The sequence below is a fragment of the Dreissena polymorpha genome, chromosome 10 (genome assembly GCF_020536995.1).
Source record: "Dreissena polymorpha isolate Duluth1 chromosome 10, UMN_Dpol_1.0, whole genome shotgun sequence".
Classification (NCBI taxonomy): domain Eukaryota; kingdom Metazoa; phylum Mollusca; class Bivalvia; order Myida; family Dreissenidae; genus Dreissena; species Dreissena polymorpha.
In genome coordinates, this window is record NC_068364.1 from 19,477,893 (window position 1) to 19,490,547 (window position 12,655).

A 12,655-nucleotide genomic window follows, 5' to 3' on the forward strand; every position below is an offset into this window, starting at 1 on the left:
ATGTTTTGTTAAGAATCTATTCAAAACATACTTCGTAAATTTACGCACTATTTAACCTTTTCAGAAATACTTGGTAAATTCATATTCTTCTATAAAACCATACTTCGTAAATTTACACACTATTAAAACTTTGCAGACATAATTGGTAAATTCATATTCTTTAAAAATAACATACTTCGTAAATTTACGAACTAGTAAAACTTTTCAGAAATACTCTCAACCAAATCTTACTTCGTAAATTTATGCACTATTAACAATTTTCAGAAATATGTGGTCAATTCATATTTTCTTAACAAAACCATACTTCGTAAATTTACGCACTATTATTGGGATTTTTAACAAAAACATACTTAGTAAATTTACGAACTTAAAAAAAAAAAGAAATACTTGTTCAGAGATTCTGAACAAAACCATACTTCGTAAATTTACGCACTATTAAAAACTTCTCATAAATTTTGGTAAATTCATAGATTCTGAACAAAAACATACTTAGTAAATATACGCACTATTTCTATGAACTCACCAAGTATTTCTGGGGGGGTATGATAAGAATGTATTTCTGAATTTTTTTAAACAAAAACATACTTCGTAAATTTACGCACTATTAACAAATTTCAGACACACTTGGTGAATTCATAGATAACATACTTTGTGAATTTGCACTTTAAAAAAAAAGAAATACTTGGTGAATTCATAGATTCTTAACAAAAACATACTTCGTAAATTTACGCACTATTAAAAAATTTCAGAAATACTTGGTGAATTCATAGATTCAACAAAACATACTTCGTAAATTTACGCACTATTAAAAAATTTCAGAAATACTTAGTGAATTCATTGATTCTTAACAAAAACATACTTCGTAAATTTACGCACTATTAAAAAATTTCAGAAATACTTGTTTAACCCTTTCCCTCTCAGAAGCAAAGTGAAAATGGCTATGTGCAAAAAGCATTAAACCAGAATAGCCTGCCAGTACCTTGCAGTCTGTTCAGGTTTTATTCTGTTCAATGCTGATCCTCAGTATCTAAGGGTCGGAAAGGAAGCCTTTAAAACTTTAGTAAGAAAGTTCTTGAATTAAATTTAACTTTCTTATGGATAACAAATGCGTAAAAATACGTATCTAAGTGGTAAAGGGTTAATTCTTATATTCATAACAAAAACATACTTCGTAAATTTACTCAATATGCACTCTTAAAAAAATTCAGAAATACTTAATGAATTCATAGATTCTTAACAAAACATACTTCGTAAATTTACGCACTTAAAAAAACCCAGAAATACTTGGTGAATTCATAAAACATACTTTGTAAATTTACGCACTATAAATTTTTTTCATAAATACTTGTTTATTCATATATTCTTAACAAAACCATACTTCATAAATTTACCCACTATTAAAAACTTCCAGAAATACTTGGTAAATTCATAGATTTTGAACAAAAGCATACTTCGCACTATTAAATTTTTTCAGAAATCTTGGTAAATACAAAGTTTCTCAACAAAACCATACTTCGTAAATTGACGCATTATTAAACAATTTCAGAAATACTTAGTAAATTCATAGATTTTTAACAATTAAAAAAAAAACAGTAATACTTGATAAATTCAAAGGTTCTTAACAAATCCATAATTTGTAAATTAAAAGCACAACTTTGGTTATTCCAACACTTTGTAAATTTACAAACTATTAACAAATTTTCAGAAATAATTTTGTTCAATCAAGTTGTTTTCCAAATGGTCGAAGCCCATTAAGTTCAACCTCATGTTGAATCTTGTCTTCAATGAACATCACTTTGTAACCTGGAATAGAAAAAACATATTACTTGCACACTGTAAAATACCCTTTTTTTGTAGCAAAAGCCATGCATGACTCAAATAAAGATGATGTAAATGTTATTGCACTTTATTGATTGTGCTTAATATAATGACAAAATGGTGACATTATTACAAGCATTTCCCCTGCAATTTGTATATAAAGTTTCATGTAATTGTATATGCGAGATTCATGGTCATTCGTTATGTAAAGTTTTTTCTTATATAGTAAGTAGAAGTGAGTCACTTCAAGTGACCTGACAACTTGTTAACAAAATTAAAGGATGTATATTATTATACATGTATTTCTCTTCATCATGTTTTAACCCTTGACAATGCAATGTGATGGTGTAAGATCCTTTATAGCACTATTAGTTAGCCTGCAGATAAAATATCTCTATTACCTTAAGTTGAACGTTTTCTTCCTCAGCATCCTTCAACTTCTTCCTCAAAACATCCATTTGTTTCTAAAAAGAAAATAATAATCTCTACATGAACCAAAAGTCCAATATTCTATATCATAGTGTAACAAAGTGTGTTAACAGTATTGTTTTTATATTGTATTTTCCAAAGGGAAAATCGTTATTAATATAAACATTTCAAAGGAAATATCATCAAACATTATTTTAATTATTGTATCACCAGTTGAGACTCAAGAGTCTCCATCTTTCTGCTTAGTCTTTCATAGCTGCCATAACAGGTCAAATATTTTGTAAATCTAGGGATTTAGCAAAGGCAGAATGGCAGGGGAGGGGCCCTTCCATTGTTTTGTCCCACCTTTTTTATGCACTTAAATATACCCCACCCTTTTTTGTCCCTCTTTCATTTGACAATATTATTGAAAATACACACACATCCAACATCTGTTTAACAACTATTAATAATCTGATAGAGTAACAAACTGATGAAGTTAGTATTAGCATCGGACAGTTGTATAAGGATCATACCTCATGAAATATAAGCTAAATGGATGCTTGAACGAAGGTACTAAAAATGAAACAGCGCAATATATTAACTACAATGAACACATTTTTTTCAAACTACGATTTTTCAGTGTTCCCCTCCCATTGGCATGTTCTTAGTCTGGCTAAAACCCTATATGATTATACTTTGGTTATTGGACATTAAATCACCTTAAGGCTTTCTATTTCTTCCTGCTTTGCATGATCAGCAGCACTGCATCCACCATCATGTTCAGTCTCATCATCATCTCGGTTGTCATCAGCTTCGTTTTCCTTAAATAAAATAAAATAAAACATCATAAAAAATTAGAAATTATTCACAAAGAAAAGTGACCATAATTTCATTACAATTTAATAAGGGTAAAAGGTTTCGTGTAGAGAATCATTTCAGTAACACTGCTATTCCTCACTATAATGGTTGTATTTGCAATGAGGACAAGTTAAACTATCTAAGAAAATTTGCTGCTCTCAGTAAATGATTGTTTCTATGAATATTTGACCGTTTCATTTCCTGAATTTTGTAAGGTTGAGGACAAAAAATAAATACAGTGAGGTAAACATTATGTCTGACCAAGTGGTTTTTATAAAATATGTGCAAAGAAATCATTTGTGCACTTGTCTGAACTGATGTTAATTGTGGTTTCTTACAGATTTATGTTATGTCAAAACTTTGTGAATACTTTTGTCAAGGTATGTTCTCAGGAGCAATGATATGATAAGTTATTATATTTTTACAACATTTAATATTTATGATGAATGGCACTTATATGACATTTCAACGAATATCATTTTTACCTCTGGACATATTTTCTTCTTTGTGCCTGTAATTCTCCTGCAAGTGCAAAAAGTATTCATTAAAATCTAAGTTGGGTTTAAAGAATTCACCTTATTAAATCAAATTAACATTTTATATGTCAAGGTCGAGCCCTAAAATAAGTCATGCTAAGTACGTCATGTTTATCCATTCATTATCCTTTTATTCATGTGATACTTAATAGACCTTATAATAAAGGTGTTTAGTTTTAAAATCACACAAGGCACAAAAAAACAACATGAATTCTTAGAATGTTGATCCTTAAAATATCAATCTGGGTCCAGTTACTCAAAACAGCAGTTGCACCAAACATCCAGTTTACCTTATTAGATTAAAAAGTACAACAAGCCATATATTAATCAATTATGTGTAACTTGCTTGAACATAACAATTTAAACATAGTTAACTTAAATTTAAAGTTTCAGTGTGTTTTTTTTTACTAATTTAACAACTGTCCACAGATAAATCATGATTCGCATCACTTCGGCTGAAGTAACAGAATAAATGAAAGAATTGCAACTATAACGGGGTAAGTGTCTTTATTAAATCACAAACACTACAGTATGAATGCTACAGTATAACTAGCCAACTTAAGTTCTTATATAAAAAATGTTAGATGATTTGCAAAACGTCAGCTCCTCAATAAAAAGTTATAAAACACGTGAACTTACATTTCTTTTTTGAATTGTTCAAACCCTTCACGTTCCCAGGAGGTAAGAAGTTTGCTCTGCTCTTCAACAGACTTGGTAACAAATGCTGTGAACGCAGTCTGTTTGATTGGTGTCACCCCTTTATATGCACGAGCGAGTTCCACAATCTTCTTGAACAGTTCCTGGTCCAGATCTGCCACAGCAGCCATTGTCCTGAGCTTGTTCCTAGTCTCGGCAAGTGACTGTAGAAAATATTAATTGTATTGATGATTAATTCAAATAATATCAAAACTAAAGATTGAATTAAGAAACTTCTAAATGCAAAACTGACAACAGCAATGAAATTACATAATTTGTGATCCTATCATTAAAAATTAATATCATTAGCCTGTTAATGATCGATTGTTTATAATAACTCATATTTCAAGCATTATGTTATAAATCATAATATAATAATATGTAAACTATTCATACATACAAATAGAGTGATTTACCTTGAACCCAAAGATTTTCATTGCAGATGATGACCATTGTTTTGATATCGTCTTGATGGTTTTTATTATCAACACCTTGTCTATGAATGACATGAATTTGGCTTCTTCATCTTGTTGATTGTGGCTAACTCCAATCAGCAAGGCCTCCTCATCAGTAAGGTTTTCAAATAATGTCACCAGAACAGTTCCTCCCATCATCCCACTGGAGAACAGGGACTCGATTGCTGCTCGAGTGTGATTGCCTCCCAGCACCTCCACTTCTGCGTTTCCTGGTATAAGCAAATCATCTGGGCCCCCCTTAACTAGAAGTCCTGCCAGAAGTTTCGTTTGTTGAACCCCAGAGCTTAAAAAACTTCTTCTCAGATTTTCAACATGTCCATTGTCAAGTTCCCTAACTTTTCTAGCGGCCAAAGGCTCCCTCAAGTTACGGATGTGTACCTGTACACATTGTCCTGCAAAGCAGTATGTGTAAACATGCTAACAAATATAGACACTTTTATGATATATCACAACATTTAGCATCGAGTGAAACTATCTATTAAATATGATTACGTGTGGATATGAAAATAAATATTGAAAGTAGCTGTAATCTATTTATTTTCTGCTTATTTGTTTGCTTTTTCATTATGTTGAAATGCTGAACTGGAGGTTCACGTCCTATTTTCTTCGCATGTAATTTGCCTAATTAACAAAGAAATCAATAACTTCATTCCTATTATGCCCTCATGCATTATTACTTTCGTTTGCATCTGTGTAGTTGCTATTAGACATGAAGCTGTAATTCAGCACACATCAGAGACAGATTAACTTAAAATTGAAGTATATCTATTAATATCCAACATCTCAGTTGTTCCATATTTATCCCTAAAATGGAAGGTCATGTCCTTTACACAAATTGAGGAAAAAAGAATGCTTCTAATGCTGTCACATTTTAACTTTCTTATCATAGATTGTATTGAAATTCTAACTTTTAGAGTAAAAAAAAGGCTTAACACATAAACACATACCTATCAATTTCTCCTTTCTAAAGTCCTGTTCAAGCGATCTACAGGCCTCATTATTTGACAGCTGTAAGGGAGCTGAAAAAAAAATATCATAGGCTATTTTGTTTCTATTTAGATGATATTCAACATACATAAGGAAGTTAAACAAGAGCAACTGATAATGGGTGCCACGCTCGGCTTCTAAAGCTTTTCAGAATTTTTTTTTCTTAGAGGTCACAGTGACCTTGACCTTTGACCTAGTGACCCAACAAGAGATGTGTTCGTCAGAAACACAATGCCCCTTACTGCGCTGCTTTGAAATAAAAAAATTATTTATCATTTCGATTTGGCAGGTATAGATATCATCTCCCTTTAAAGCTTATTACTTCCCTTGGATTATGTCCAATCCAACGGGGAGTGGGGGGGGGTCGGGGTGGTCGTGATGGGGGGGTCTGTAGACAGTCCAAAATGACCTAATCAGATATCACTGACAACCAAGGCCTGTGGTTTAAAAGAGATCATAGCCAGAGTTGATCATGTATCTATGGACATAAGTCCACAGGTATGTAATGAACATGAAAGAAATGATAATTATATCATTTAAAAAAAACTTTGACAAATCAATCATTCGAGTTATAAATAATCAAAATAATATATCTGTAAAGTAACTGTGAAAAGAACTTCAATTCTTGGTAAGGAAATAGATACCTTTGTCAGTGTTTTCTTTTCGTTCATTTTTTTTCAGCCCCACTCCCAATGTAATAAAGGATATATCTTTCCAAATTGGGGCTTAAAACTTCTGAATTAAAAGTTTTTTGTGTTTTTTTTTAATCTCAGTTTGGGGCAAAATTTCTGTCAGAGGGGAAAAATACATCTAGGGGAAAGGGCCAATATTCGGCGTGTTTCAAAGAAGGAAAAAAACAACCTGGAATTGTTTATAAAATTCAATTAAAAAGGTATGTTATTAAAAAATTGCTGCATGAATACAAAAATATGTTAATTTGACAAGCTGTTTTGGGGACAAAATTGATGATTGACCTTGACATTTTAGATAGGGCCACTTTTGTTTCACCTTAAAGTAATTTTAAAACAAGAGCACCGCATAACAGATGCCAATGCTCGGCTGCAGGTGCAGTTTTGAATAAATGAAAGCTTGTCAGAAGTTTCAAAGTTGTAGGTGGGAGCACTTTCATTTTAGAGCAAAATGTTAAGGCTTAAGCACGACGCCAGCGGACACCACGACAAGCTGGCTATGACAATATCTCCGAAAACAGCTGAGCTAATAACATTTAAAAAATGAATGAATTATAATTATTTTAGACTGACTATATCTGGCTAAATCTGATTAATCTAAACCAATAAATAATGTAAAAAAACGAACCATTTGTACTAGTTGATGCCCTTGCGCTGTCCTCATTTTGCTGACTCTTCTCATTCTGCAATTTCTGGACTGAGGAATAGAAAGTTATCCAATGCAATGCAATGACAAAACGAAAAAAAAGCCTTTTGACATCCGCAGAAATGAAGAGTCATTCATAATCCCTTCATCACATAAATATGTATAACAATTTTCAATCATGAAGATAATCTATGTACTTTTTGAGTTATTTTTATTTCTTTTCTCATATCTTTCGTAGTTGTTGAGTAAAAATATTAATTATTGTTCTACATGTAATTTTTTAGCATCCTACACCAGATCTTTGACCTCATTGAAAAAAGGGTCATGCATAATCATCATATGTCCTTCATAACCAGGCTTAATCAAATTGTTTTCTGTTTATATCAAGAAATAGTGCAGGACCAGTTTTTGGGGAAAAACTGACTGATGACATGCAAAGATGGATGTTTACTCTATAGTCCGCTCTAGTGCAACAAAAATGATTTCTACAAATTTCATCTGGCATGCATAAAAAAATTCTGTCAAATATGTTTTCGGCTTAGCTGTTTAACTCCATTTTTCACCTTAGCTGACCTTTTTAAGCGCCCAATGAAATTTGAATACAGGCCTTTTCCTAGTGTATCTACAATGTACGGGTCGGTTTAACGGACCCATTCCCAAAGCAAAATATTTAAAAAAAATGGATTTCTTTCCTCATTTCAATTATTCTCTTTTTTAGAAAGAAGTGTATAAATAATGACTATTTTATCTCAATTGTATTTCAATTACATCTAACAAAGTATATAACTATAATTTATATGATATTTTTCTTATTTTAATTATTTAAAAGATTTAAATGACATTAGTTTTTTTACCAAATTGATGGACTTTTTGCGCGAAAAAATTCCCAATCACGAAATTGCATTTTTTCCCAAAATGGCCAGGAAAAGGTCTGGAATCAAAATATCCCGCTAGTAGGCCAGAATCGTTTCGAAATAGAAAATGTGCAATAAACAAGTTATCGCATTTACATTAATAGGTAATTTCATGGATTTGTATTTTGTGAAGTATAGGGTGTTAAAAGGGATACTACATAGCGTTTTGCAACAATGTAAACTGTGTGTTCAGCATGTAACAATTTTATCTCTTATGTTGGGATTATGCGTATCCATGCGGGAAAGGGTAAAATATAAATAAAGGTTAAAATATAAATAGTCACTTAAAATTTATTTGATACAATAGAAAAACGGCAAGGTTTGTGTTTAAGAATTAATTGAGAGCTTTTATCGTCAGTATTTACCAGAAAGTGATTGATAAAATCGGATGTATTGGGGACTCGTTCGAGTCGGGATTTTACTATCTATGCAGAAAAGTTTTAAATCAATTAAACAATATATTTTATATTTTTAAATGACTGGGGGAATTTCTTGAAGAGTCATAGCGCACCAAATGATGTCTTTTGACGCTGTTTTTATTTGAGTTATAACGCACCACAGAACATCAATTGACACGTTAAATTTAAAAAAAAAAAAAACATCGGGAGGGGACATCTCTCCCGAACCACCCCTATCAACCCCGGGGAAACTGACAAAAATCCTAGGGAAAGCACTGAACATTGAACATAAATAAACATTAAGATTGATATCATTTATTGTAAGAATCAACAAGATTTGCATTATATATTTCAATATAATATATTATCAATAAGCATATTATCACGCTTGATCCGTTATTGCCCTAATTCTTCATTTCATTTAAGGTGTAAATCTTAAACACGAATCAAAACTGAAATGGACTTTTGAATGCAGAAAGACTACTAAATGGCCTTTAAATTAATGTGTAAACTTCTTACTTTCCAACAGAGTTATAGCATGTGGCCGCGAAAATTGTTCAACCTCGATTTGGAAACGAGATGGAAGTCAACAAAGTCATATATACAAGTCAGCAAAATATACCGAAATGTTTTACAAAGATTAGGTCCAATTACGACTCAACCAATGCATTTTAAAGAACAGACCTTGAAGATGCTGTGTGCAAAATTTCATCTAAAAATGTCAACTATTTATCGCGATACGCAGTCTTGAACATCAAAGTGATCCGCTATGGGTAATGATCTGGTAATGGTAACTTGACTGTATATGTATATAATATATTTCAGTCTTAATTGCTTAAGGTGTTAGGTTTTGCTGCTTTTTTATCACTGTTGATAGGATTTTCCTGGGTGGATTGAGTAACTCGGGTAACCTATCAATCTATTTTTTTCTACCCCCCCCCCCCCCCCCCCCCCACGAATGGCCATAATGAAATTTGAATCAGTATTGAACATAGGCTAGCCATTATTATAAAAGAAGAAGAAGAATATGTAGCGATATTTTTTCGAAAGCATTACTTTTTGTTTTCCTATGGTTATGATCTGCAAGAATCCCTTTTGCTACTTGAGACGAATCCGTAGAATGATTGCGACTGAAATATTTGAATATTTTGTAAGCAGAAGCTGACTGTTTTCGCTTGAAACGGTCTGTTCTCGATTGAATTTACAACCGTTAACGCCATTTTGAAATCCGAGTTTGTTTGATTATGTTTCAATCGATTCAAAGGCTAACATTCACTATTAATCATAAATGGATACATTGATCATGTGGTTAAGCAACTTCATCGACTATAAAAATACGTAATGCATTTTGTTAACGAACTCGTCCGATTTCTTTTGTTAATGGATATTCGGTACTTAATACGCAGAAATATGTCTTTATGGAGCTCTGAAGCCAAACAGTAAATGCAAACTTCGTACAGTACTGAATTAGAATGGAAAACTTCAGACGGCTGTACGTTTTAAAAACCTTTAAGCCACCAGGCCAATAGAAAAGTATAACCTTTACAACAATTAACAAAATATCGTCTGCGTACCTGTTTTGGTAACAAACCAGTTGAATGGCATTTTTAATTTTGTACTTACAATCTTATTATCTGATGTAATACTTATGCACATGCTCGATTATCAGATTGCCAATAAGGCTTCTTCATTTATATAGCATAAGGGTATCAAGTCCTGGTCAAAAGCAATAGCAATAAAACAATCAAAAAACGATAACTTTGATATCATTGGCTTTCATAATCGTACAGAGCTTGCTCTTTGAAAAAACTGATTAAACGCATATTAAAACGGGAAATGAGAGAATAATTAAGCTTTACGATGTTCTATAAACTGACTGAATCCTTTGGACGGTATCTATCTTCTAACAATCATAATAACGGCGATTTATTCGATCTCCAGCAATCAGATGAAACACTTAAGTTCATACATTTCTTCATTTAATTTACGTTCGTGCCTGATTACGTTTAAATCAATAGAGTTCTTTTGATTTTTTTTAAACGATTGAAACCGTTTAAAAAAAAAACAATTAAAAACAAAAATAACATTAGACGTCTGCTTAATTAATTAGTATTATAGACAGACAGACATAATGTTTTATAAACGAAAACTTAAAAGTTGTCTATCATTAACAAACATTTACACATATCTACATAACCCAATGTCAAAGTGAATATACGTATAGCTCAGTATCATATAGATCGCGTAAATTTAGCATACATTCTATTTAATTAAAAATATTCAGCAATAATACGAGAGTTTTGCTCGACCTTATGGAGATAATGAATAAATTGAACTACCTGTTACGTCCATTTTTTTTTCACAAATTACAAATTGTGCAACTATAATTCCAACTATAATACTAAAGTTTTCATCGACTTTCATATACAGATGATGCATTTGAATAATTGAAAATGTTGATATATGGAAAAAAACACAGATTAAGAGAAATTAATTAATTAGAAATAACATAGTTATTTTTTTAACAACTAGATACATGATTAGTTAAGTTGGATCATAATAATTATTTTTTACATGTAAGACAATGTATATAACAGTTTGAAAATCAAATGCACTTTCCCTGGTGATATTCATTAATAAACAACGGTTAACTATGAACAAGATAATAGTTTCTTAGTAAGAGACGTGTCAGTACATAGCTTTGTTTATGTGGATCTAATTTTCTGTAAGATGCGGGTTTTCTTATTATCCAAGACTTCCGTTCTTATATTTTTTTCCCAACTGTTGTTATAAAAAACAAAACAAAAAGTTACTTAACTAAATATCCTCCAACATAAATACGATAATTGATATACCGGTAAATTTACTAAGATGACCAGAAGTAAGTTTGCCTAATGTCCACAAGAAACACAGATTTGTTGCTTAAAATTCGGTAACGCCGATTTCATTTTATTGTGAAACCATTATAAACATTCGCTACACATTCAGTTTCGAATTCTTTGTCATTAGATCAATTTTTTACTAATATAATTATGACCAATGTTGATAAAAATACGACTTTTCAAAGGCCTGAAAGCCATATCCCAAGTTATCAACTCATGCATTAGCGCCGGTTTCTCTCACATTATACCGTGTATTGAACTGACACATGACATTTCCTGTTAGACGTTAATGCAGAAAAATGTATCGATAGCGTTAACGAATAAATATTAAGGATAAGGGCTAATTGTAACCCTAAGTATGCGTTAATAGAGAGAGTCTGGTCTATATGGATTGATAATAAAAACCCATAATATTCGCGCCTTCTCTAATTGGCGCCGATATAGGTTAGATGCGCGAAAGTTTGGTTATTATTGAAATTGGAGATACTAATTGGAAATCGGCTTCGTCATTCAGACATTCGTTCACGGACATTCATTCTCACTAATCCGCTTATCATAATAATGAACTTGTTAATTGGCATGCAATAGAACAGAACAATAATTGTATTTTCAACGAAGTATATAACATTATGCGATTCGGGCAATATAACAAAGTACAATTTTTAGTACAATATTGTGGCGGCCGATAATTAAGCAACAACAACACATAATATACAGTGAGAGTGGGTGTATTTACGGTAGAATGAATTAATATATAGAAGGGCCAGTAAGAATCACCTCATAACAATTGACTAAGTATAATCTTCTTCATACAATAAACGATGGTTATATATATATGGCGCTTAGTGCTCTGTGAACGTATATAAATATATAAACTAACCTTTATCGTTGAACAGCTTGACAAAGGCAGTTCTTGATCCTGTTACTTCATCGAGGCCCTCACTGAACTCAGTTTCTGCTTTGAAGGTGTCCAAACTGAGTAACTTCACCACACCATCTTCAAGGTGTGCCTGTTTGGGAATAATTTTAAATTGAGCACTTAATCATCATTATTTGTTTGTGCAACATCTAACTATTATCGAAAATAATAACTCGACCATTTTTATTTTTAATTATAAAAAGTACTTGATATTCGAAGAGAATATAAACACACATAAATTACATATTGTCATTTAAGTTCGTTGAACTAGTTGTGTTAGTAATTGGCTTTAGTTAAAAACGACAAACCTTGACCGTCTTCATTTTGAGTGCTTCTGTGAGTTTTCTCACTCTGGTCGTTCTCGACATGTCTTGAATGTCTACCACATGGACGTGAACAGTGTCCGAAACAAAACACCAAGCCAT

The 12,655-nt window shown here is 31.8% G+C and overlaps 1 protein-coding gene across 1 annotated transcript; it reads right to left on the minus strand.

The window, feature by feature from the left end:
• Positions 1 to 1,791: 1,791 nt before the first annotated feature.
• On the minus strand, positions 1,792 to 12,655 carry LOC127848969 (uncharacterized). Its single transcript, XM_052381696.1, has 11 exons — positions 12,539 to 12,655; positions 12,192 to 12,321; positions 9,486 to 9,632; positions 7,100 to 7,168; positions 5,743 to 5,814; positions 4,736 to 5,187; positions 4,263 to 4,483; positions 3,573 to 3,609; positions 2,949 to 3,050; positions 2,220 to 2,282; positions 1,792 to 1,803 (listed from the first exon to the last, which is right to left on the minus strand). The coding sequence occupies exons 1-11, from the start codon at positions 12,653 to 12,655 to the stop codon at positions 1,792 to 1,794; spliced, it is 1,422 nt and encodes a 473-aa protein (XP_052237656.1).